The sequence below is a fragment of the Cajanus cajan genome, chromosome 3 (genome assembly GCF_000230855.2).
Source record: "Cajanus cajan strain Asha chromosome 3, NIPB_CcT2T_4, whole genome shotgun sequence".
NCBI classification, from domain to species: Eukaryota; Viridiplantae; Streptophyta; class Magnoliopsida; order Fabales; family Fabaceae; genus Cajanus; species Cajanus cajan.
In genome coordinates, this window is record NC_138519.1 from 16,861,534 (window position 1) to 16,888,664 (window position 27,131).

Below are 27,131 nucleotides of genomic sequence, written 5' to 3' on the forward strand. Positions count from 1 at the left end.
TCTTTTGATTTAATACTGAATTTTTTTAATTATAATATTTTAATGTATTTAATATTTTTGATTTCTTTTGATTTGAATTATAATTTTTATAATCTTTTGATTTATTATGATTTAATTTTCATAATCTAACAACCTAACATTTAAAAATAATGTTTATTTTTAAGATAAATATTATTTAATTATTTATAAACTTTATTTATTAACATAATTATTTAATTATATTAATAGGATATGAAATTAATTAAAAATTTGATAATAAATTAATATGATTATCCTATTCGAGTGAAATTTAAAATAATTCCTTTATTTTAATCTAATTCAATAATAACATTCTAATTCAATAATAACATGTTTGATTCAATAATAACACCAAAAAATTTAAAAGGGGCTCAGCTTCACAATGACCCAATTTGGTTGGCTTGGGTTAAGGCCTGGGCCTTTTATTGTGTCATAGGTTTTAATTCAATACTCTGATAAACTTTAGGCCCAATATAATAATAGTTTCTGCGGATGATTTGTTGATACTTGATACAATATTACAACTTTTAATATATTTTTAAAATTTATGTAATCTATAAGTATATATTTAAATAATTTTATATTTAAACCTGTTTTATATTATTTTAATTTTTATAAATTCGTATTTTGAATTTTTTTTACAAGTATACTTGTACTTCTAAAAATTAATTTAATATTTTTAATTTTAAAATTAATATAACAACTTTTCTAAAATTAAGGAAAAAAATAAATATTTACTATTTTATTTTAACAGAGTACATGATACCTTTTTTTTATATTGAACTATAAGAAATAATTTTAATGTTATGTTAAATTTTATAATTGGAAAATATTCTATGGAAAGATATTTATTTCAATTTTTTCAAAAAAGAATTTATAGCATCAGGTAGAATGGTTTGGGCCAATGAGTCCATAACAAAAGGACTTTCCTCAATTACGAGTCACCACAACCTTTGCAACCAAAACCCCGTTCCTCTTCTTCACACTTCTCTCTCTCGAATAGCTTCTGCAAGCATATTGCTTCCGCTATCTCCTTTTTTCCATCGCCAACTTCCACTTGATATTGTGCACCCGACACAGGTGATTTTTCTCTCTTTCTGCGATGCCTCTTTGCAAGCTGTTACTACTCTAATGTTGCATCGATGTGTACGGTCCTATTGATTTAATTTAATTCAAGCGTGTTTCGTAGTTTTCTAATGTGCTTAACTCGTGTTGCGATTAGGATTAGGAAACATCGTTTTCTTTTAGGTTTTGTTTGGTTTTGTGATAGTAATGAGTCATTGATGATGATTTAGCAAAATGAACCTTTGTTGTTTTTCAATTGAAGATCTGATGATATTAACTAGGATGCCTTTTGTGACACCCTCTACCCCAACATAAATACAATAGATATAAACCATCTATATATAAATTCTTTCTTAGTCTAATATAAAATAATTATCTCAAGTATCATTGGGTAAAAGATGCACATTCATAATTTTCAACTATAAGTATCAAATTGTCAAGAAATAATAAAATAAAGATTATAGATTAATCCCAGTAAAGGTGGCAGGGCCTCCTAGTTAGAAATTAACTTATAATCTTTTAGAAAAATTATAATATGACAAAAATACACACTTTCAACATAAATAACATAAAAATTACAAAAGAAAAATAATAATAATTTAACAATAAGTCTAGCTAATCCCGATGTCACATCCTATCAGAGCGAAACCCAAACAGAAGCCTAAGCTTCACCACCAACATCCTCAGCCTCATGCTAATTATCTGCATCATAATTTAAATATACACAAAAATGACAAGGGAGTGAGAAACTTCTCACTCAGTTGCAGATATAGAAATAAAAGTTAAATAGCACACACACACGCAATATAATTCACATATATAATCAATCTCACATATATGCTTATGTATAATGATTTTCTTGACTTGACTCACTATTGTATGCATGTGGCGCCATACGGAAGTTTCAGAATTTATCACTGGTGACCCAAAGGTACACCTATCACTGGTGTTCATACACCTCGTTAGCATGTTACATCACTGGTGTCCCGAAGGCACACCTATCACTGGTGTTCATACACCTCGTTAGCATATCGTGGGTGACTCAAAGGTACACCTTGTTAGTCGTGGGTATGCGGCCTCAGCGGCACACCTGGAGTAATATGTGCATATGATGCATGTCATACATTCACAGACTCAACCTTTAGCATGTTACACATATCATATTCATATTTCATAATTAAGAATTATTTCAATAATCCAATTTAATAGTCCAATAGTCCAACAGTCCAACAATTCAATAATCCAACAGTCCAATAGTCCAACAGTCCAACAGTCCAACAATTCAATAGTCCAGAGGTTGCTTAGGTATCATATTTTTCAAAAATAATATATTAAGATCTTTTAAGTAAAGTAGGAAGCTTAAAAAGTAATATAAGATAATAAGGAGGCTCAGCCTTCCATTTAAATAACAGATTACAAATTTATAAATACTTAGGAGGCTTAGCCTTCCATTCAAATAATAGATTCTAATATGTAAATAAATAGGATATAAAACAAATCACATCAATAATACATATTCAAAGAAATAAATAGCAAGCAAGAGATCGGGAGCCAATCCAACAAACAAACTATTTAACAATTATTCCCACACCCCCAAGCAAGGTTTCCCACTCCCCCCCTTACCTGGATAAGTAGGAGTTGGAACTAGCGCAATAACTCTCTAAAAACTTGGGCAGAATCTCCTCTTCTCTTTCCTTAAAAAGGAATCGGAATTAGGGCAGAATCTCTTCCTCTTTCTCCTTAAACACGGCACTAGAGCAGAACCTCCTTTTCTTTCTCCTTCTCTCTCTCTTACTTTCTCTCTCTATTTCTCCAGAATTTCCTTCTCTCTAGAATTCTAAATTTTCAAAACCTTAAGTCCCTATTTATAGAATTTTTGAAGTTACTATGCACTATGCACTATTCATTAAAATAATATTATAAATTACTATGCACTATGCACTATTCATTAAAATAATATTATAAATTACTATGCACTATTCATTATTATATTCAAATTTATTATAAAATTTGAACCCGCGTCCCTCGTGCAGCCGCCCTTCACTGTGCAATTGCATAGTGAAATACTATTCATACATATGTATACGTAAATAGTAAAATACGTATACATAAATAGTAAAATACATATACATAAATAGTAAAAATACGTATACGTAAATAGTAAAATACATAAATAAAATACTTATTCACATAATAAATACATAAAAAAAATATTTCTTTTCATTGAATAAAATTTGGGATGTTACAATTCTCCCCTCCTTTTAGAAATTTCGTCCCCGAAATTTTTTGCAATGGTAAACTCTTCGCATTCTTACTTCTAATTCTTATGCAACATCACTACCTTGTTGATGTACAACTTTTATCAATTTCCTCAAAGGATTTGCTTAGGGAAAGATCTTAACGAATTTATCCACTTAAACACAAACAAAATCAATTTCTTAAGCGTCTTAGACAAATCTTCCACTAGGGTCTATCTATTCACCATCTTACTTCCAAAATGGAGCATCTAAGTGCTACAAGATTCTTAAAAACTTTTAGTATGCTAACCATAAATATACAATTGCTTTACTCCTCTCTTCATCTTAGGTCACAAAATATCTTCTTAAGATTTTGGTACATCTTAGTAGTTTCTGAATGGATACTAAAGATACTCTTATGACTTTCTTCTAGGATTGCTTTATTAAATTCTAGCACACTAGGAATGCCCAACTTATCCTTAAATCTCAAAACTCCATCCACTCTAAATTTAAACTCACTCTCCATACCTTGATTCAAGTTCTCTACTTCTCTTTCCATATTAGACCATCACGCTTCCCCTGCGCCACTCTGATACATTTTAGTAACTCCTAAATAAATGTTAAGAGTACTCTCATGTCCTTTCAAGTTTTATAACTAAACATCCAACTGTGTCCTTTCTAATCTCTTGCTTATTTGGGTCACTAATAAAGGATCTAACTCCTAGTTCCTCTAATCTCATCTATTAATCTGATAGTTACTTCCAACATAAATAATTCAATGCTACTAGGGTAATCTTACACATCAAGCATAAGTTTCTAAATTCTGCAATCAAATTCAATCCTTAAATCATCAAAATAATAATTTGGTTATCATTGTAATCCAGATATTTGCCACAACATCAACACCTAAGCATTAGATACACATATCAGATCACTAATTTTACTACTCTATCTACAACCAATTCAAACTCTTCTATGATCAATTCTAAAGATCAGGTACCTAAGCATAATGTACACTCGGTATCCATATCAGTTCTCTAGTTTCACCATTTCATCTTCACCCAAGTCATAATCATATCCATCACCTTAACCTATAGCCTTATAACTTGTTACCAAAATAAATCAACTAATTATGCTCCTATAATTTTCTTCAACAATCCATTCGTTATTCATACTTAATCTCACAATACTAGAAGTAACCTTATAATCCAAACTTAAATTTATAATTTGAGCCAAAAAGATTCATCTCTCTAATCATAATGAAAGATAAAGATTTCCTCAAAACATCAATCACCACAATGGCTTTAGCCAAATAATAAGATCAAAATTTTACTCCTTAAGAAATTTCAACTATTTCTTTTATCTCGTATTCAACCCCTTTGGTCAAAAGATATTTAAGGTTCTTATGATCACTAAATACCTCAACCATAGAATCATATAGTTAGTGTCTCCAAATCTTAGTATAAATGACAAAGTCGCTAACAAGGTTATGGGTAAGGTAATTTCTCTCATGAATTTTCAATTTCTTAGAAACATAAGCTACTATCTTTTCTTCTTGCCACAATATTCTTCCTAAACCTATTTTCAGAGACATATTTATATATCACAATAATCTTACTAAAATCTAGTAATATTAACACTAGTCAATCTTTCCTTAAGAGTTTGAAAACTACTTCCTCAATTGTTATCCCATACTAATGTAACTCCTTTCTAGTCAATTCAGTCAAAGGTAATAGTAAGTAATTCAAAGAAGTAAGCAACGAAATGATTTGGGTAGTTAAAAATATACATAGGTTCAAGAATTCCTGATATAGATTATCCTTACGGTTGATTCCAAGGGTAGGTAAGAAACAACCTAGTGAACTGAAACATCTTAATAACCAAAGAAACGAAGGCAAAAGCAATTTTTATAGTGAGAGCAGTTTAAACCATGAACAGCTGTTAAAAAAAAAAAAAAATTACTCACTGAATTTTCATATAAACTATCAAACAAGACTCCTGATTTTACTAATTGACTCAAGTATCTCTCACTTAAGCACAACTTAGGTAAATCTTCCTCCGCAAGAAATTTCATGGTCTAAAATACTCACCTCATACAATCCAAATTCATACTTAGACAATCTAGTTTAAATCTATACTTTAATATGATCATCTCACATCCTAAGGTCAAAAACATTTTATTATCGCAACCCTCCACTGATTGATCCATAAAGTCATCTATTCTTATTTCTACATACATGTATATCAAATCATATTAGAATACCTTTTTCATAAATATCATTCCTAAGCATGTATGAATTGATCATTGCTTACATCCTATAGCATGTACAAGAATCAACTTTTACTACTCTGCATTATATCATTTTAATAGACCTATCAAATACAAAACCTCAAAATATCATATTTAAATATATTTTTATACCTAACAACTCAAAATATCATGATAGCATATATCTGCCTGACACACAGAGTTGTATTCATCCAAGTGATTTCAAACTTATCTCAAACGAAAGTTAAGTGAATAAGCTACAACTCTTTATGAAGACATAAGATTTCCAAGAGATCATCTCTTTAGCTAAAGATTCAAATATCACCACTAATAAATTCAGTGCTTACTAAATTTCTAATTACCAAGGCAGTCATAACTTGAAGTTCTAGATTTTTGTTTCATCTTATCCTAGTTCTATTGAAAAGATAATATCTAAAGCCATATTCTTCATAAAGACCTCAAAATATAAATTTTGTCGATATAATACTCATACTATCATAACAAACTATAATGAAAATATTTTCGACACCAAATAGCAATAATGTATCAATATATCTAATGCCACAAAATACCTCAACTTTTTCCAAATTCACTACTTAATTTCTCATTCAAGTCTCTCCTTACTTTTCTCAATCAAAACAACTCTCATGCTACCTAAACCATAAATAATTAACATACCAATAATAACACTTAAGGGAATTACCATCATTTCGATCTCTCACCAAAGAGACAATCACCTTTAGATTCAACCTGCTACAACTATAGATGTCAGAAACTTCACCAATCATAAACTCTTAGTACACTCAATATATCACCTCCCATCCAAGGTTCTAATAATTCGAGTTGGCTAACACTATCATGATTATCATTCCTCTGATTACAAACTAACTTAACAATCTCAAACTCAATAATATCAACACAAGACGAACATCATCATCATAGTACACAACAAACAAGACATAGTCAGAGTACACAACAGAGTCATGATAAGCACATAACACACACGGTTGATAAAATTGACTTGCTCTGATACCACTAAATGTGACACCCTCTACCCCAACATAAATACAATAGATATAAACCATCTATATATAAATTCTTTCTTAGTCTAATATAAAATAATTATCTCAAGTATCATTGGGTAAAAGATGCACATTCATAATTTTCAACTATAAGTATCAAATTGTCAAGAAATAATAAAATAAAGATTATAGATTAATCCCAGTAAAGGTGGCAGGGCCTCCTAGTTAGAAATTAACTTATAATCTTTTAGAAAAATTATAATATGACAAAAATACACACTTTCAACATAAATAACATAAAAATTACAAAAGAAAAATAATAATAATTTAACAATAAGTTTAGCTAATCCCGATGTCACATCCTATCAGAGCGAAACCCAAACAGAAGCCTAAGCTTCACCACCAACATCCTCAGCCTCATGCTAATTATCTGCATCATAATTTAAATATACACAAAAATGACAAGGGAGTGAGAAACTTCTCACTCAGTTGCAGATATAGAAATAAAAGTTAAATAGCACACACACACGCAATATAATTCACATATATAATCAATCTCACATATATGCTTATGTATAATGATTTTCTTGACTTGACTCACTATTGTATGCATGTGGCGCCATACGGAAGTTTCAGAATTTATCACTGGTGACCCAAAGGTACACCTATCACTGGTGTTCATACACCTCGTTAGCATGTTACATCACTGGTGTCCCGAAGGCACACCTATCACTGGTGTTCATACTCCTCGTTAGCATATCGTGGGTGACTCAAAGGTACACCTTGTTAGTCGTGGGTATGCGGCCTCAGCGGCACACCTGGAGTAATATGTGCATATGATGCATGTCATACATTCACAGACTCAACCTTTAGCATGTTACACATATCATATTCATATTTCATAATTAAGAATTATTTCAATAATCCAATTTAATAGTCCAATAGTCCAACAGTCCAACAATTCAATAATCCAACAGTCCAATAGTCCAACAGTCCAACAGTCCAACAATTCAATAGTCCAGAGGTTGCTTAGGTATCATATTTTTCAAAAATAATATATTAAGATCTTTTAAGTAAAGTAGGAAGCTTAAAAAGTAATATAAGATAATAAGGAGGCTCAGCCTTCCATTTAAATAACAGATTACAAATTTATAAATACTTAGGAGGCTTAGCCTTCCATTCAAATAATAGATTCTAATATGTAAATAAATAGGATATAAAACAAATCACATCAATAATACATATTCAAAGAAATAAATAGCAAGCAAGAGATCGGGAGCCAATCCAACTAACAAACTATTTAACAATTATTCCCACACCCCCAAGCAAGGTTTCCCACTCCCCCCCCTTACCTGGATAAGTAGGAGTTGGAACTAGCGCAATAACTCTCTAAAAACTTGGGCAGAATCTCCTCTTCTCTTTCCTTAAAAAGGAATCGGAATTAGGGCAGAATCTCTTCCTCTTTCTCCTTAAACACGGCACTAGAGCAGAACCTCCTTTTCTTTCTCCTTCTCTCTCTCTTACTTTCTCTCTCTATTTCTCCAGAATTTCCTTCTCTCTAGAATTCTAAATTTTCAAAACCTTAAGTCCCTATTTATAGAATTTTTGAAGTTACTATGCACTATGCACTATTCATTAAAATAATATTATAAATTACTATGCACTATGCACTATTCATTAAAATAATATTATAAATTACTATGCACTATTCATTATTATATTCAAATTTATTATAAAATTTGAACCCGCGTCCCTCGTGCAGCCGCCCTTCACTGTGCAATTGCATAGTGAAATACTATTCATACATATGTATACGTAAATAGTAAAATACGTATACATAAATAGTAAAATACGTATACATAAATAGTAAAAATACGTATACGTAAATAGTAAAATACATAAATAAAATACTTATTCACATAATAAATACATAAAAAAAATATTTCTTTTCATTGAATAAAATTTGGGATGTTACACCTTTCTCTTTGGGTATTGCAGGTAACAAGAGCATTTGAGGGTCCAGAAAAATCTGCAGAGGTAAAGCAAACCAATCTTCTTCTTTTTTTATTTTTTTTAAATATTTTATTTTATTTATTTTTTATTTGTGTGTGTGTTGTTGTCAACATTTGTAACATCCCAAATTTTAGTCAATGAAAAGAAATATTTTTTATGTATTTATTATGTGAATAAGTATTTTATTTATGTATTTTACTATTCACATATACGTATTTTACTATTTATGTATACGTATTTTACTATTTATGTATACGTATTTTATTATTTATATATACATATTTTACTATTCATATATACGTATTTATGAATAGTGTTTTACTATGCAAATAGTGAATGGCTGCGCATGAGGGGCGACTACGAGGGGCTGCGGATTCTTAAGTTTCAAAATTATAATTAATTTGAATATTTTAATGAATAGTGCATAGTAACTTATAATATTATTTTAATGAATAGTGCATAGTGCATAGTAACTTCAAAATTTCTATAAATAGGGGCCTAAGGTTTTGAAAATTCAGAATTCTAGAGAGAAGGAAATTCTGGAGAAATAGAGAGAGAAAGTAAGAGAGAGAAAAGGAGAAAGAAAAGGAGATTCTGCTCTAGTGTCTTGTTTAAGGAGAAAGAAGAGGAGATTCTGCCCAAATTTTTGTAAACCCAGGTAAGGGGGGAGTGGGAAACCTCGCTTGGGGGTGTGGGAATAATTGTTAAATAGTTTGTTTGTTGGATTGGCTCCCGATCCCTTGCCTGTTGTTTATTTCTTTGAATATGTATTATTGATGTATTTTGTTTTATATCTTATTTATTTACATATTAGAATCTGTTATTTGAATGGAAGGCTAAGCCTCCTAAGTATTTATAAATTTGTAATCTATTATTTAAATGGAAGGCTGAGCCTCCTTATTATCTTATATTACCTTTTAAGCTTCCTACTTTACTTAAAAGATCTTAATATATTATTATTGAAAAATATGATACCTAAGCAACCTCTGGACTGTTGGATTGTTGGACTGTTGGATTGTTGGACTGTTGGACTGTTGGACTGTTTGGACTGTTGGACTGTTGGACTGTTTGGACTGTTGGACTATTGGACTATTAAATTGGATTATTGAAATAATTCTTAATTATGAAATATGAATATGATATGTGTAACATGCTAAAGGTTGAGTCTGTGAATGTATGACATGCATCATATGCACATACTACTCCAGGTGTGCCGCTGAGTGTGACACCCTCTACCCCAACATCATTAATAAACATAAACTATATTTATAAAAGATTTTCATAGAATGATATAAAACAATAAGTATCATAAGGTAGAAGATGCACATTCATAATTCATAGACATAAATATTAAACTCAAGAAGTTATTATAAAACAAAGATTATAAATTAATCCCAGTAAAGGTGGCAGAGCCTCCTAGTTAGGAATTAACTTATAATCTTTTAGTAAAATTATAATATGACAAAAATACACACTTTCAACATAAATAACATAAAAATTACAAAAGAAAAATAATAATAATTTAACAATAAGTCTAGCTAATCCCGATGTCACATCCTATCAGAGCGAAACCCAAACAGAAGCCTAAGCTTCACCACCAACATCCTCAGCCTCATGCTAATTATCTGCATCATAATTTAAATATACACAAAAATGACAAGGGAGTGAGAAACTTCTCACTCAGTTGCAGATATAGAAATAAAAGTTAAATAGCACACACACACGCAATATAATTCACATATATAATCAATCTCACATATATGCTTATGTATAATGATTTTCTTGACTTGACTCACTAATGTATGCATGTGGCGCCATACGGAAGTTGCAGAATTCATCACTGGTGACCCGAAGGCACACCTATACAATTGTCGGTGACCCTAAGGTACACCTATCATTGGTGTTCATACACCTCGTTAGCATATCGTGGGTGTCCCAAAGGTACACCTTGTTAGTCGTGGGTATGCGGCCTCAGCGGCACACCTGGAGTAATATGTGCATATGATGCATGTCATACATTCACAGACTCAACCTTTAGCATGTTACACATATCATATTCATATTTCATAATTAAGAATTATTTCAATAATCCAATTTAATAGTCCAATAGTCCAACAATCCAAACAGTCCAACAGTCCAAACAGTCCAATAGTCCAACAGTCCAACAATCCAACAGTCCAGAGGTTGCTTAGGTATCATATTTTTCAATAATAATATATTAAGATCTTTTAAGTAAAGTAGGAAGCTTAAAAGGTAATATAAGATAATAAGGAGGCTCAGCCTTCCATTTAAATAATAGATTACAAATTTATAAATACTTAGGAGGCTTAGCCTTCCATTCAAATAACAGATTCTAATATGTAAATAAATAAGATATAAAACAAAACACATCAATAATACATATTCAAAGAAATAAACAACAGGCAAGGGATCGGGAGCCAATCCAACAAACAGACTATTTAACAATTATTTCTACACCCCCAAGCAAGGTTTCCCACTCCCCCCCTTACCTGGATAAATAGGAATTTGGGCAGAATCTCCTCTCTTTCTCCTTAAACCGGAACCGGAACTAGAGCAGAACCTTCTCTATTCTCCTCCTCTTTTCACAACCTAGGCAGAACCTTCTCTCTTATTTTCTCTTTCTATCTCTCTAGAATTCCTTCTCTCTAAACTTTTCTTCTCTCTAGTTATGAATTTTCAAAATCCTTAGGTCCCTATTTATAGAAATTTTGAAGTTACTATGCACTATGCACTATTCATTAAAATAATAATATAATTACTATTCATGAATAGTAAAATACTATTCATCCAAATAATTTGAGTTTTGACGTAAGTGCTTACGTTTTTTCAAAATTACTATTCATATGAATAGTAAAATACTATTCATACATACGTATTCGTAAATAGTAAAATACGTATACATAAATAGTAAAATACGTATACGTAAATAGTAAAAATACGTATACGTAAATAGTAAAATACATAAATAAAATACTTATTCACATAATAAATACATAAAAAAAATATTTCTTTTCATTAAATAAAATTTGGGATGTTACAATTCTCCCCTCCTTTTAGAAATTTCGTCCCCGAAATTTTTGCAATGGTAAACTCTTTGCATTCTTACTTCTAATTCTTATGCAACATCACTACCTTGTTGATGTAAAACTTTTATCAATTTCCTCAAAGGATTTGCTTAGGGAAAGATCTTGACGAATTTATCCACTTAAACACAAACAAAATCAATTTCTTAAGCGTCTTAGACAAATCTTCCACTAGGGTCTATCTATTCACCATCTTACTTCCAAAATGGAGCATCTAAGTGCTACAAGATTCTTAAAAACTTCTAGTATGCTAACCATAAATATACAATTGCTTTACTCCTCTCTTCATCTTAGGTCACAAAATATCTTCTTAAGATTTTGGTACATCTTAGTAGTTTCTGAATGGATACTAAAGATACTCTTATGACCTTCTTCTAGGATTGCTTTATTAAATTCTAGCACACTAGGAATGCACAACTTATCCTTAAATCTCAAAACTCCATCCACTCCAAATTTAAACTCACTCTCCATACCTTGATTCAAGTTCTTTACTTCGCTTTCCATATTAGACCATCACGCTTCCCTTGCGCCACTCTGATACATTTTAGTAACTCCTAAATAAATGTTAAGAGTACTCTTATGTCCTTTCAAGTTTTATAACTAAACATCCAACTGTGTCCTTTCTAATCTCTTGCTTATTTGGGTCACTAATAAAGGATCTAACTCCTAGTTCCTCTAATCTCATCTATTAGTTACTTCCAACATAAATAATTCAATGCTACTATGGTAATCTTACACATCAAGCATAAGTTTCTAAATTCTGCAATCAAATTCAATCCTTAAATCATCAAAATAATAATTTGGTTATCATTGTAATCCAGATATTTGCCACAACATCAACACCTAAGCATTAGATACACATATCAGATCACTAATTTTACTACTCTATCTACAACCAATTCAAACTCTTCTATGATCAATTCTAAAGATCAGGTACCTAAGCATAATGTACACTCGGTATCCATATCAGTTCTCAAGTTTCACCATTTCATCTTCACCCAAGTCATAATCATATCCATCACCTTAACCTATAGCCTTATAACTTGTTACCAAAATAAATCAACTAATTATGCTCCTATAATTTTCTTCAACAATCCATTCGCTATTCATACTTAATCTCACAATACTAGAAGTAACCTTATAATCCAAACTTAAATTTCTAATTTAAGCCAAAAAGATTCATCTCTCTAATCATAATGAAAGATAAAGATTTCCTCAAAACATCAATCACCACAATGGCTTTAGCCAAATTAATAAGATCAAAATTTTACTCCTTAAGAAATTTCAACTATTTTTTTTATCTCGTATTCAACCCCTTTGGTCAAAATATATTTAAGGTTCTTATGATCACTAAATACCTCAACCATAGAATCATATAGTTAGTGTTTCCAAATCTTAATATAAATGACAAAGTCGCTAACAAGGTTATGGGTAAGGTAATTTCTCTCATGAATTTTCAATTTCTTAGAAACATAAGCTACTATCTTTTCTTCTTGCCACAATATTCTTCCTAAACCTATTTTCAGAGACATATTTATATATCACAATAATCTTACTAAAATCTAGTAATATTAACACTAGTCAATCTTTCCTTAAGAGTTTGAAAACTACTTCCTCAATTGTTATCCCATACTAATGTAACTCCTTTCTAGTCAATTCAGTCAAAGGTAATAGTAAGTAATTCAAAGAAGTAAGCAACAAAATGATTTGGGTAGTTAAAAATATACATAGGTTCAAGAATTCCTGATATAGATTATCCTTACGGTTGATTCCAAGGGTAGGCAAGAAACAACCTAGTGAACTGAAACATCTTAATAACCAAAGAAACGAAGGCAAAAGCAATTTTTATAGTGAGAGCAGTTTAAACCATGAACAGCTGTTAAAAAAAATTACTCACTGAATTTTCATATAAACTATCAAACAAGACTCCTGATTTTACTAATTGACTCAAGTATCTCTCATTTAAGCACAACTTAAGTAGATCTTCCTCCGCAAGAAATTTCATGGTCTAAAATACTCACCTCATACAATCCAAATTCATACTTAGACAATCTAGTTTAAATCTATTTTTATGCCTAACAACTCAAAATATCATGATAGCATATATCTACCTGACAAACCGAGTTGTATTCATCCAAGTGATTTCAAACCTATCTCAAACGAAAGTTAAGTGAATAAGCTACAACTCTTTATGAAGACATAAGATTTCCAAGAGATCATCTCTTTAGTTAAAGATTCAAATATCACCACTAATAAATTCAGTGCTTACTAAATTTCTAATCACCAAGGCAGTCATAACTTGAAGTTCTAGATTTTTGTTTCATCTTATCCTAATTGAAAAGATAATATCTAAAGCCATATTCTTCATAAAGACCTCAAAATATAAATTTTGTCGATATAATACTCATACTATCATAACAAACTATAATGAAAATATTTTCGACACCAAATAGCAATAATGTATCAATATATCTAATGCCACAAAATACCTCAATTTTTTCCAAATTCACTACTTAATTTCTCATTCAAGTCTCTCCTTACTTTTCTCAATCAAAACAACTCACATGCTACCTAAACCATAAATAATTAACATACCAATAATAACACTTAAGGGAATTAACATCATTTCGATCTCTCACCAAAGAGACAACCACCTTTAGATTCAACCTGCTACAACTATAGATGTCAGAAACTTCACCAATCATAAACTCTTAGTACACTCAATATATCACCTCCCATCCAAGGTTCTAATAATTCGAGTTGGCTAACACTATCATGATTATCATTCCTCTGATTACAAACTAACTTAACAATCTCAAACTCAATAATATCAACACAGGACGAACATCATCATCATAGTACACAACAAACAAGACATAGTCAGAGTACACAACAGAGTCATGATAAGCACATAACACACACGGTTGATAAAATCAACCTGGCTCTGATACCACTAAATGTGACACCCTCTACCCCAACATCATTAATAAACATAAACTATATTTATAAAAGATTTTCATAGAATGATATAAAACAATAAGTATCATAAGGTAGAAGATGCACATTCATAATTCATAGACATAAATATTAAACTCAAGAAGTTATTATAAAACAAAGATTATAAATTAATCCCAGTAAAGGTGGCAGAGCCTCCTAGTTAGGAATTAACTTATAATCTTTTAGTAAAATTATAATATGACAAAAATACACACTTTCAACATAAATAACATAAAAATTACAAAAGAAAAATAATAATAATTTAACAATAAGTCTAGCTAATCCCGATGTCACATCCTATCAGAGCGAAACCCAAACAGAAGCCTAAGCTTCACCACCAACATCCTCAGCCTCATGCTAATTATCTGCATCATAATTTAAATATACACAAAAATGACAAGGGAGTGAGAAACTTCTCACTCAGTTGCAGATATAGAAATAAAAGTTAAATAGCACACACACACGCAATATAATTCACATATATAATCAATCTCACATATATGCTTATGTATAATGATTTTCTTGACTTGACTCACTAATGTATGCATGTGGCGCCATACGGAAGTTGCAGAATTCATCACTGGTGACCCGAAGGCACACCTATACAATTGTCGGTGACCCTAAGGTACACCTATCATTGGTGTTCATACACCTCGTTAGCATATCGTGGGTGACCCAAAGGTACACCTTGTTAGTCGTGGGTATGCGGCCTCAGCGGCACACCTGGAGTAATATGTGCATATGATGCATGTCATACATTCACAGACTCAACCTTTAGCATGTTACACATATCATATTCATATTTCATAATTAAGAATTATTTCAATAATCCAATTTAATAGTCCAATAGTCCAACAATCCAAACAGTCCAACAATCCAAACAGTCCAATAGTCCAACAGTCCAACAATCCAACAGTCCAGAGGTTGCTTAGGTATCATATTTTTCAATAATAATATATTAAGATCTTTTAAGTAAAGTAGGAAGCTTAAAAGGTAATATAAGATAATAAGGAGGCTCAGCCTTCCATTTAAATAATAGATTACAAATTTATAAATACTTAGGAGGCTTAGCCTTCCATTCAAATAACAGATTCTAATATGTAAATAAATAAGATATAAAACAAAACACATCAATAATACATATTCAAAGAAATAAACAACAGGCAAGGGATCGGGAGCCAATCCAACAAACAGACTATTTAACAATTATTTCTACACCCCCAAGCAAGGTTTCCCACTCCCCCCCTTACCTGGATAAATAGGAATTTGGGCAGAATCTCCTCTCTTTCTCCTTAAACCGGAACCGGAACTAGAGCAGAACCTTCTCTATTCTCCTCCTCTTTTCACAACCTAGGCAGAACCTTCTCTCTTATTTTCTCTTTCTATCTCTCTAGAATTCCTTCTCTCTAAACTTTTCTTCTCTCTAGTTATGAATTTTCAAAATCCTTAGGTCCCTATTTATAGAAATTTTGAAGTTACTATGCACTATGCACTATTCATTAAAATAATAATATAATTACTATTCATGAATAATAAAATACTATTCATCCAAATAATTTGAGTTTTGACGTAAGTGCTTACGTTTTTTCAAAATTACTATTCATATGAATAGTAAAATACTATTCATACATACGTATTCGTAAATAGTAAAATACGTATACATAAATAGTAAAATACGTATACGTAAATAGTAAAAATACGTATACGTAAATAGTAAAATACATAAATAAAATACTTATTCACATAATAAATACATAAAAAAAATATTTCTTTTCATTAAATAAAATTTGGGATGTTACACTGAGGCCGCATACCAGTGATGCTAACAAGGTGTATGATCACCAGTGATAGGTGTGCCTTCGGGACACCAGTGATGTAACATGCTAACGAGGTGTATGAACACCAGTGATAGGTGTACCTTTGGGTCACCAGTGATAAATTCTGAAACTTCCGTATGGCGCCACATGCATACAATAGTGAGTCAAGTCAAGAAAATCATTATACATAAGCATATATGTGAGATTGATTATATATGTGAATTATATTGCGTGTGTGTGTGCTATTTAACTTTTATTTCTATATCTGCAACTGAGTGAGAAGTTTCTCACTCCCTTGTCATTTTTGTGTATATTTAAATTATGATGCAGATAATTAGCATGAGGCTGAGGATGTTGGTGGTGAAGCTTAGGCTTCTGTTTGGGTTTCGCTCTGATAGGATGTGACATCGGGATTAGCTAGACTTATTGTTAAATTATTATTATTTTTCTTTTGTAATTTTTATGTTATTTATGTTGAAAGTGTGTATTTTTGTCATATTATAATTTTTCTAAAAGATTATAAGTTAATTTCTAACTAGGAGGCCCTGCCACCTTTACTGGGATTAATCTATAATCTTTATTTTATTATTTCTTGACAATTTGATACTTATAGTTGAAAATTATGAATGTGCATCTTTTACCCAATGATACTTGAGATAATTATTTTATATTAGACTAAGAAAGAATTTATATATAGATGGTTTATATCTATTGTATTTATGTTGGGGTAGAGGGTGTTACAACATTCCTTTTGATTTGTGAATTGTGATACCCTCTACCCCATCATCAATTCACAATTAAATAATAAGAAAGATTTCTTTTTTTCTTTTCTTTTTGGGTAAATAAAATCTTTCATAGTTTAATAACATCTTTCATGTATAAAACAATTGTTTCAAATATTATAAGGTAGAAGATTCACATTCGTAACTTATCAATCATAAAAAGTCAACATATAAGTATTAAGATTCAAGAAATCATATAAAGAAAAATATAGATTAATTCCAGCAAAGGTGGCAGAGCCTCCTAGTTAGGAATTAATTTATAACTTTGAAATCATATAATAAAATAGTATAATAAAGAGGTACATTTTGGTCTTTTCTCAGGAACGTTCAAAATTACATAAGAAGAGAAAATTAAAGCTTTTTAATATAATAACATCCAAAATAAACCTAGCTATGCCCGACGTCACATCCTATCAGAGCATGCCCCACTGAAGCCTTTAAGCCTCATCACCAACATCCCCATGATGCTGATCATCTGCAACATAATTTAAAACATATACAAAAATAACAAGGGAGTGAGAAACATCTCACTCAGTTTCAGGTGCAGAAATAAAGGCTAGATAGCACCCACACACACAACAAATATAAGTCACTTATAAACAATACACATATATCATCAATATCACATATACATTCATTTATCATGCAATGATGTCATGGACTCATATCATAAATGCATGCATGTGGCGCCATACGGAAGTTTCACATATCATCACTGGTGACCCAAAGGTACACCTGGTTACATCACTGGTGACCCTAAGGTACACCTGGTTACATCACTGGTGACCCTAAGGTACACCTTGTTAGCATGTTACATCACTGGTGACCCTAAGGTATGTGAGACCCATGATGTTTGTTTTTTTCTTCCCCGGACCCTCACCCACTCTCACTTGTTTTCTCTTTTGGGCACATAGTGGTTGATCTTTCTTTTCTCTCAATTCTTAACCTTATTCAAATCTCTTTTTCTAGCTAAATCCGTGAGTGATTTTGAAGACCCTTCTTTGCAAGCTGGAAGCTAAGGGTAGCATACCGTGTGCGGAGTTCTCTTCCTCTTCTTCCCTTCCATACTCGTCTTCCCGGAGCTTGGAGTTTTTGAGCCAAGGTAAGGGAAGTTAGTTGTTTATGCTGATTGTTTAGAAGTGAGTTAGAAACTCACTTGATGGCTGATTTTTGTGGATTGATGGTGGTGCTTGATGAAAATTTGGGGTTTTTTGATGATTGATGCATGTATATTGCAATTGTTGATGTTTTTGGATTGTATGTGGTTGGTAGATCATGTTTTGAGGGTAAACATTGATGGATTTTAGCTGAAAAATAAAAAGGGAAGCCATGGAAGTGTAGAATTTCTGCACTTGGTGCTGAAACGAAAAAGGAAGCCCAGGAGAAAATGAGCTGGCAGAGAGTTACAGCTAAAGCGCTGGATTGAGCGCTGCAGCGGTGGGCCTAGATGACCGAATTTGGTCTTGAGGTCTTCATGAAAGTTGTAGCCCTGGATGTTAGCTTTCCAATGGCGTTGGAATCACCCAAAAAGGAGGTCTAGAACTCTAGATATGGCAGTTTTAGTGAAGAGAGGTCAGGCTGCCAGCATTGGTTATAACTGTTTCGGTTTTTATAATTTTTCACAAGGTAGATGAAATAATTTGGACTCGGTGTCTTCATGAGAGTTGTAGAACATCTTCTTATCTTTCATATGAGATAAGGATGAGTATGATAGGAGTGCTATAACGCCATATATGTCTGTTTTAGTGAAGAGGGGTCAAGCTGCCAGTATTCCTTATAGCTGTTGCGGTTTTTATCATTTTTTTTAACATGGTAGATGAAGGAATTAGGATTTGGTGTCTTCATAAGAGTTATAGGAAATCTTCTTATCTTTAATATGAGATAAGGATGAGCCTGATAGGAGCATTATAACTCCAGATATTCTATGATTAGTAATGGTTGTCACTTCACAATGAGTGATTAAGATATGTTGAAGGTTGTTTTGGATGTGTTATTTCATGAATATGTTGACTAATATTGATTAACGTTGTTGAGACGAGTTGAGTTGTATCAGTTGTACATTATTGTAAGTTGCTATGTTGAGCGGTACGGTTGTGTTGTGTTGTGTGTTGATATTGGTTGTTGTAGGCCGCAAGGCTGAGTTGTTGTAGGCCGAAAGGCTGAGTTGTTGTACGCCGCAAGGCTGAGTTGTTGTAGGTCGAAAGGCTGAGTTGTTGTATGAGATCTCCGAGTTGATATGCATGACGACGCATTACATGAATATTGATGACCAAGTTGAAAAATCAATGGGATGTATGTTGATGAAGTGTTGATAGTTGTGGTTATTTATATTTCTTAAATTTTCTATATGTTATTTCTTTTATACTAGCTTACCCTTTTGTTGTTTCCATGTGGTTGGACTGCAATGATCATACTATGTATGGGAGCAGAGCAGGGATAGGTGGTGTATCTGTAGCTGGAAGGTGGAGCTGAGTCCTTTAGGATGCTTTGTTTGTTTTTCAGTCACTTGGCATAGTGACTTTTGATGAAATGTTTGTATTGTACGCCCTAACTCTAGTTGGATTGGAACATTCGTATATATTTATATTCTAGATCCTATATTTATATACTCGTTCTATTCTACCTAGTGTTTCCGGTGTGCTGTGGTTGTGAGTGTAGTGGCCTGTCGGGTCGTTACAAGGTACACCTTGTTAGCATGTTACATCGCTGGTATGCGGCCTCAGCGGCACACCTGGAATAATATATGCGTATGATGCATGTCATACCATCATAATCTCATTGACTCAATATTTAACTTGTTACATAATTTCATTTAGTACATCATGTCCTCATTTGTCATAGTCTCATAATCATAGTTTGTCTCAATAGTCAATTCTTAGGTCTCATGTCATTTGTCCATATTTCACATGGTCATGTCATCAATACTCCTCATAAGGTCCGCATAGGTATTCACAGAGATTCAGAGAGCATTCTTATTCATATTAAAACTCATGTATTATTAACATTAATTTCATATTCATTTATTACTTCAACAAAGAAAAAGGTAGAGTAAATAGAAAATCAGACAGAACAACGGCACTTTCAACAAAAACAAAGTAGAATAAATAGAAAATCGGACAGAACAACGGCACCTTCAACAAAAAGCAAAGTAGAGTAAATAGAAATTTAGACAGAACAACGGCACCTTCAACAAAAAGCAAAGTAGAGTAAATAGAACAGAATAACGACAAAGGATTGGGGGCCAATCCGACAAACAACTATCCAACAATTATCCTCACACCCCTGAGCGAGGTTCTCACTTCCCCCCCTTACCTGGATAAGCGGAGTTGAAACTTGGGCAGGGCCTCCTCCTCTGGATCCCCTCTTTCTTTTCCTCTCTTTCTTTCTTTCTTTCTCTCTCTCTCTCTCTCTCTCTCCTCTTTCTCTCTCTAAGATTACCACTTCTTGCTCAATATAAATTTTTCACCCCCCCTTGGCCCTATTTATAGGCCTCCTGGCGCAACCGGAACGGCCGTACTGATTTCGGAACGGCCCGTTCCGGATCCTTCAAACGTGGGCAAATTTCTCAACTGGAACGGCCCGTTCCAAAATCGGAACGGCCCGTTCTCAAAAAGCAGAACGGCCCGTTCTGAAACCAGAACGGCCCGTTCTCAAACTCAGCAGAACGGCCCGTTCTCCCTCCGGAACGGCCCGTTCTCCTTGTTGGAACGGCCCGTTCTGGGCCCGTTCCCAACCTAAAATTTTAGCTTATTTTAAATGCTCAGAACGGCCCGTTCCACTTTCGGAACAGCCCGTTCCGAGTTACTCAAATGCCCTTAATACCTCTATAAAATTACGAAAATTCCATCAATAATTACGAAAATGCCATTACTAATAAAATTATCCTTTTAAGGAAATTGGGGTGTTACATGAATGGCTGTTGTCTTAATGAATTAACTCTAGTCATAGATATTCATCAGAAAAGTATAAGGAAAACTGAACTTTGTTGTTTGAGCATGTGTCACTGTGTGTGTGCTGGTTATACAGTTGGAATTTTAGGCTGTTTTATTCATTATGTGCTAGTGCAGATTATTTGTATAACCCGATGGCTTTAGGAAATAATTTTCTTGGACATAAAATTATGTATTTGGTGTGATTTCATAGTCACTTCATATAGCTTTAGGACGTATGCAACTTTTGCAAGTTGTTTCTGCTTCAGAGATCAGACTCTAAAGAATGACATTAAATGATTTGAACCAAAATTTCCTTGAGGTCTAATGATTTAGTTTTCTTGTAATATTTAGCCTTAGGGATAAGTTCATATTTTCAAGTACCAACATGTCAAATTGTGTGACCTATCAATCTTGAATTAACAGGACAAAAGAAAACGAGAATTCTTTTTTTTTTTTTGGGGGTTCTAGGCTGTAATTATTTTGAAAGCTCGTAACTTCAGTTTTTTTTTTAATTTTCTTAATATTATTATTATGTGTAGCAACTTTTTTTGATTGTAGTCACTTTTTGCAGGCAAAAGCTCTTATCTCAGGGCTGACTGAAGAAAAGAATAATTCAATTCAACAAAACAACAAGCTTCGTCAGGAACTGGTAAGAAATTTACAAAATACATATTGATAACTTTTATCTCCCTGTCTGATCTGAGTGGCCCGTATTTCTCCTCTTTTTCCTGACTGGAGAGTGGAGAGAAGAATTAAATATGAAATATGAAATCCCTTTACCATGAGTATTATCCCTCCGTAACTTATAATGCTATAATGTCCACTCTTCATACTTAATATCATGCATCCTTTACTAATAATTTTTTAATGTGTTGTTTTTAAATTTTTATTGAAATAAATGATCAAAATATATTGCCTCTTTTAATGTGTTGCTTCAAGTCAAAACTAGCCAATCTGATTACAAAATAAATTAAAGGCAGAAAAATCACATATCAATTCAGATCATAATCAAATTTAATTATAAAAGAAAAATGAAATATCAAATCTGGTTCCATGATCAAATCATATTATAGTCAGATTTAACGTATTCTATCCATTCTTCTAGCCAACTATTCAAATCTGAAAAATTATTTATAACTACATCTACATTTTTTATACTTGTTATTCTAACTAGTTTATCAACAGTTCACTGTTTTTGATTGATTGATTGTACATAGTCCTTGTGGGATGAGACTATTGTCATTGTTTGGTTGTATCTAGTGATCTTTTTTATGCCATTATGATGATTATTATTAAATCTATTTGATGAATCTACTATTTATGCTGCAGTTATTATTATTACTTTGGAAAACTTTCAATTTAATCTTATTCGTCATTCATTTTAGTTGTTTTTTTTTTGTATATTTTTATAATGATATTAATTAAGATTGTATTCACTTTGCATACTTGAATTTCAAGTACATAGGGTCTAAACTCATTATTTTGACTTTACTATTAAGCTTCAACCTATGATAAGTTGCATCAATGGAAATTCCCGAGAATCGAAGGTGGATGTATAATACCCACCTCCTCCCATTCCTGAGTCTGGGGATTCATCTGACCAAAGGTTTTGGCTATCCTTGAAAGGCAAAGAGTACGTACATTTTAATTTAAAGATGATTTTTCTAATATAACATTGTTTAAATGTGATTTTGACAATGTCTTTTTTAATAGATTTGTTCCTGCAAAAGGCCCTGCTGATGTCATTTCAGGGATCTTTAAACAAAAATTTGAGGGAGCGTGGCCCACTTGGAAGGCTGTGGATGAATCAGTTCGGGACATGTGGTTCGGAGAGTTTCAGGTAATTAAATTTTGTTTAATTTAAAATGTGTTGCATGTACTTTTTAGTATGTTTCCTAATTCATTTTTAATGCAGAAAGAGTATAAGTGGGATCCACAACATGATCGGGCCATAAGAAAGACTTTTGAGCATAAAGGATCAACTCTTCTGAAAAATGCTATGCATAAGGTTAGACTAGGTGTCGATAAGGGAAATTGGATCCCTGAAAATGCTCGAGCTATTTTGGATCAACATTGGGCTTCTGAAAAATTCCAAAACAAAAGTAATACTGCTAAAGGGAATCGGGCTGTAGAGAATGGAGCAACAGCTTACACTGGTGGCTCCATATCTGCAGGAGCCCACTTTGAAAAATTGGTAAGTTTATTTCATTTTTTTATTTATATTTATTTTAATTTAATATAATTGATTGGTTGAATCGCAATATTTAAATTTATATAGGCGAAGGAGCTAAATCGTCCCCCTACTGCTTCAGAATTAGTGGAAAAGACAAAAAAACTTAAGACTGGAGAATGGGTTAGTGATAAAGCCCGCAACATTGCTGTAAGTTCCTCTCCATGTTGTATTTTATTCTGTAATTTTTGTTGACTTTCCTTTTTGTTTGTGATCAATTTTGTCTTGTGATGTTGTTGATGTGTGTGACTGTTGTATAGTTACACATTAGGCATGCCACTGGCCATGTAGTGTTTATTTTACTTTATAGTTATCACCCTAGAAAAGGTGCTATTGCAAAATAGTTAGTCCTGCTTAACAGCAAAAAGTGAAATTATATCCCTATGGGGAGAACTATTGGGTAAAAGATGCAGAGATAAAAGTAGAAAATTTAAATACTGCCTATAACAGGACAAAACGAGAATTAGATGATAGAAAAAATGAGAGGTAATTTTGTTTTTGAAGCAAATAATTGTTCTAATTTCAGGGAAAAAATGAGAATTATGAGAAGATCCCTATCAAACAAAGTAACATTTTTGAAATATAGTGTTTAAAAAATTGACAAACAATAGTTGTTGAAGGGATCCGAACAAAACTTTTGAAGGATTCTAGGAGTTAAGAACATCCTCCAATTTTAAAGACAATAACATTTGTTAAAATGAATAAGTTGCTTGGTAGATATTAATTTTTCTAATACTTCATATCTCTATACTAACAAGTCTGCTGAATTTAATGGATTTTGCCAACACCTTAATAATAGTATTTATCATATAAATCTTCAATATGATTTATTTATTTCTTTCATTATCTTTGGGAAGTGTATGCCTTCCACGTTAATTAAGGTTAAGGGCTTCTAGAGATGGTAGAAATATTTTTGGCAAGAAGTTTTCATGTTTAGTACATTTTGAAATGCTTAAGCAAGCAAGTCTAATCCAATAGAATCATGAACTGTAATTAGATGTTTACAATGATCAAGTCTCAATTTGACATTTTTATAAAATAACTATGCCTGAAAAATTAAATCATTAGAACAAGATATCATATAAAATTGTAGAATTCAAAAGCCAAAAACAACTTATATCTACCATCGAGTATCAGCTATTTAAAAACTATATAGACCTGTTGGATTATCGCAGGAAACATTATTTGCGAGATTAGGAGCATTGTCAAGCTAAGAACTAGAGATTGCGTAAATGTCCAATAAAATTATATTATTAAACTTAAACAATTTGTTTTCAACTGCTGAGTGGTTTTAAAATCATTTACATTACAAGACTGCTTCCTAAATCACCTGCAACATAGAGGCCTCTTAAACAAGTAGGTCAAACAGGAAATGGTCACCATGAAGTCAAACAGGCATCTACAGTAAAATTCAGGTGCATCCCCAATTCCATTGTACTAAGAGTCTTGAATATGATTTTAATCTATTAAATTTGAAATGTATATTTTTTTGGCCATTCAAATTTAGAACTTCTGTTATTAGTCCTAATAATTAAAAAAAAAAAACAGTTTTGTCCTCTCAAATTCAAAATGTGTTTTAGTTCGCAAAATATCAAAAATTATTATTTTAGCTCCTCTCAATTTCACTATCAAATATGATATTAGTGACAAACAATATTTTTTGAAATTACAAAGATTAAAAAATAAATTTTAAATTTGGAGGTCCAAAATAATAATTTTTTATACTTTGGAGATTAAAAACACAAGTTTTAATTTTAGGGGACCAAAAAAAATATATCCCAAATTTAGAAAACTAAAAACATAATTAAACAACCGTAAGATTAAGTAAAACTACAAGCAGCATGTGTATACTACATCAGCTGGCAAAGACAGGTTTCTTTTCAAGGACTTTTATTACACTTCGACCCCAAAATTCAAACATATACTCACCTTGTGTTTGTTGTATGAGCATGTGTTTTCCCATTATTCTTTATCCTAAGCAGGTGACTCAGCTATCAGTTTATGATGGCATTAATCTTTTTTAATGGCAAAAACATACACAATTAAACCTAACGATACAGTATATTAGTGCTTTATTGTGTACATAAAGATGAAGTCAGCATATTGGGTTGGACAATAAATATCCAATAAGGTAATATTAGTAGTTTTCACAAAAGTGGGAAACTGTTCCAAGGAGAATAAGCATATAAACAAGGAAAATTCCAAAGAGTTGAGGATCACTGAATAATAAGGCCCCAAACTGATAAGAATTTAATATTCATATCCTAATCATTTATTTCTAAAAACAATTTCCTTCAGAAAAGATTTGCTCACCAGACTCTTCAAAAGCCAAACTATGCTACTGAACCAAAAGAAACATGGAAACAGAAAGGGCTTAAACATATGCCAGAGTCAACTCTTCCCCCAGTTCAAAATTTAAATTCAATCGCCAAAATATTAGATTCATAAACAATTATACATGTGAAGCTTCCCATTCCTAGTTGGATCTTTATCATGCTAATAACGTAGCCAAACAAAAGTTCAAATATACAACTATCAGTAATGTTTATTGGATCTTGTCCATTGTTGCATGTCATTATTACTCTATTCATCATACATGAACCTTTTAACTATCAGTAATGTGATATTTGTTTTTCAGTTTTATATTTTCTGAATTATTTTTTATGGATCTTGACTAATCTTATAAATTATATCACTAATATATTTTAATTACACATAAAAACTACCCACTAATTACGTGTATTCTGAATGTGCGTGTGTTTAATTTTATAATATAAAGCACAAAAAATATTATTTGCTGATTTAAAATCAAAGAATATGTTGTCTTGAAATTTTTGTTGAAATAATATTTTTTATTTTTTTAGGAGAAATATAAGGAGCGTCTAATTGAAGTCAAGCAACAAGCTACACAGGATGACACAGAGGGCTCTGCTTCTACTTGTATCAGTGATAATGAAGTTTATTTGCAGGTGGTTAAAAAGAATCTGAAGGGGAACTTGTATGGGCTTGCTGGATTGACCGATGATTTCATTCGCTCAACACTTCCACAATCTTCTACGTCACAACCATTACCAGTCACTGCAGGGGTGATAGAAGAAATGCAAAATAGGATAACTAAATTAAATGTTGAGCTTGCTGCAAAGGAAGCAAAGGAAAAAGCATTGGAAGAGCATATACGACAGCATGATGAGCAGTGCAGTATATACTACGCCATCTCAACATTGACCCTTTAAGGCCAACCCCTCCTGCACCGAGTACTACCCCAGATGATCCTGACCATGCTGTTGATGATGCTCTTGATGACATAGCAGAAGACCCTTAATTAAGCTTCTTTATTTTACTTGTTTCAGGATATTTTATTGTATTTCACTATTACTTTATTGAAGTTTAAACGTTTTATGTTATTATGTTTTTAGCATACTATATTGACATACTTATATTTTATTTAGTTTTCACTATAATATAAATTTACATCGATAAAATTATGTCTTTTAGTATGTTCTAGTTTATTATTATAAATTAGCTAATAAATATATTGTTAATTTCATATTCATTAACAGGTATAAATTTATAATTAAAAAAGAATTTAAAAATACTGGTATATTTTAGCGACTGAAACAATGCGTAGCTAATTCAAAATAGTCA

General features: G+C 31.9%; 1 protein-coding gene and 2 long non-coding RNA genes across 3 annotated transcripts; 1 reads left to right on the forward strand and 2 right to left on the reverse strand.

The window, feature by feature from the left end:
• The first annotated feature begins 905 nt into the window (after positions 1-905).
• Positions 906-27,131, forward strand: LOC145955609 (uncharacterized). The gene is made up of 8 exons (XM_083070580.1): positions 906-1,098; positions 8,610-8,648; positions 21,828-21,905; positions 22,756-22,889; positions 22,970-23,096; positions 23,172-23,450; positions 23,535-23,636; positions 26,351-27,131. The coding sequence occupies exons 5-8, from the start codon at positions 23,076-23,078 to the stop codon at positions 26,717-26,719; spliced, it is 771 nt and encodes a 256-aa protein (XP_082926706.1). The 5' UTR covers positions 906-1,098; positions 8,610-8,648; positions 21,828-21,905; positions 22,756-22,889; positions 22,970-23,075; the 3' UTR covers positions 26,720-27,131.
• LOC145955610 (uncharacterized) lies at positions 1,468-5,715 on the reverse strand. Its single transcript, XR_014432268.1, has 2 exons — positions 2,707-5,715; positions 1,468-1,785 (listed from the first exon to the last, which is right to left on the reverse strand). It is a non-coding gene; the product is annotated as an uncharacterized LOC145955610 (long non-coding RNA).
• On the reverse strand, positions 6,699-9,206 carry LOC145955611 (uncharacterized). The gene is made up of 2 exons (XR_014432269.1): positions 7,964-9,206; positions 6,699-7,041 (listed from the first exon to the last, which is right to left on the reverse strand). It is a non-coding gene; the product is annotated as an uncharacterized LOC145955611 (long non-coding RNA).

Coding starts and splice junctions, on each gene's coding strand:
- LOC145955609 (XM_083070580.1), top strand. CDS start 23,076: ATGTGGTTCGGAGAGTTTCAG. Junction 23,097..23,171: donor TGTGGTTCGGAGAGTTTCAG/GTAATTAAATTT, acceptor TTTTTAATGCAG/AAAGAGTATAAGTGGGATCC. Junction 23,637..26,350: donor ATAAAGCCCGCAACATTGCT/GTAAGTTCCTCT, acceptor TTATTTTTTTAG/GAGAAATATAAGGAGCGTCT.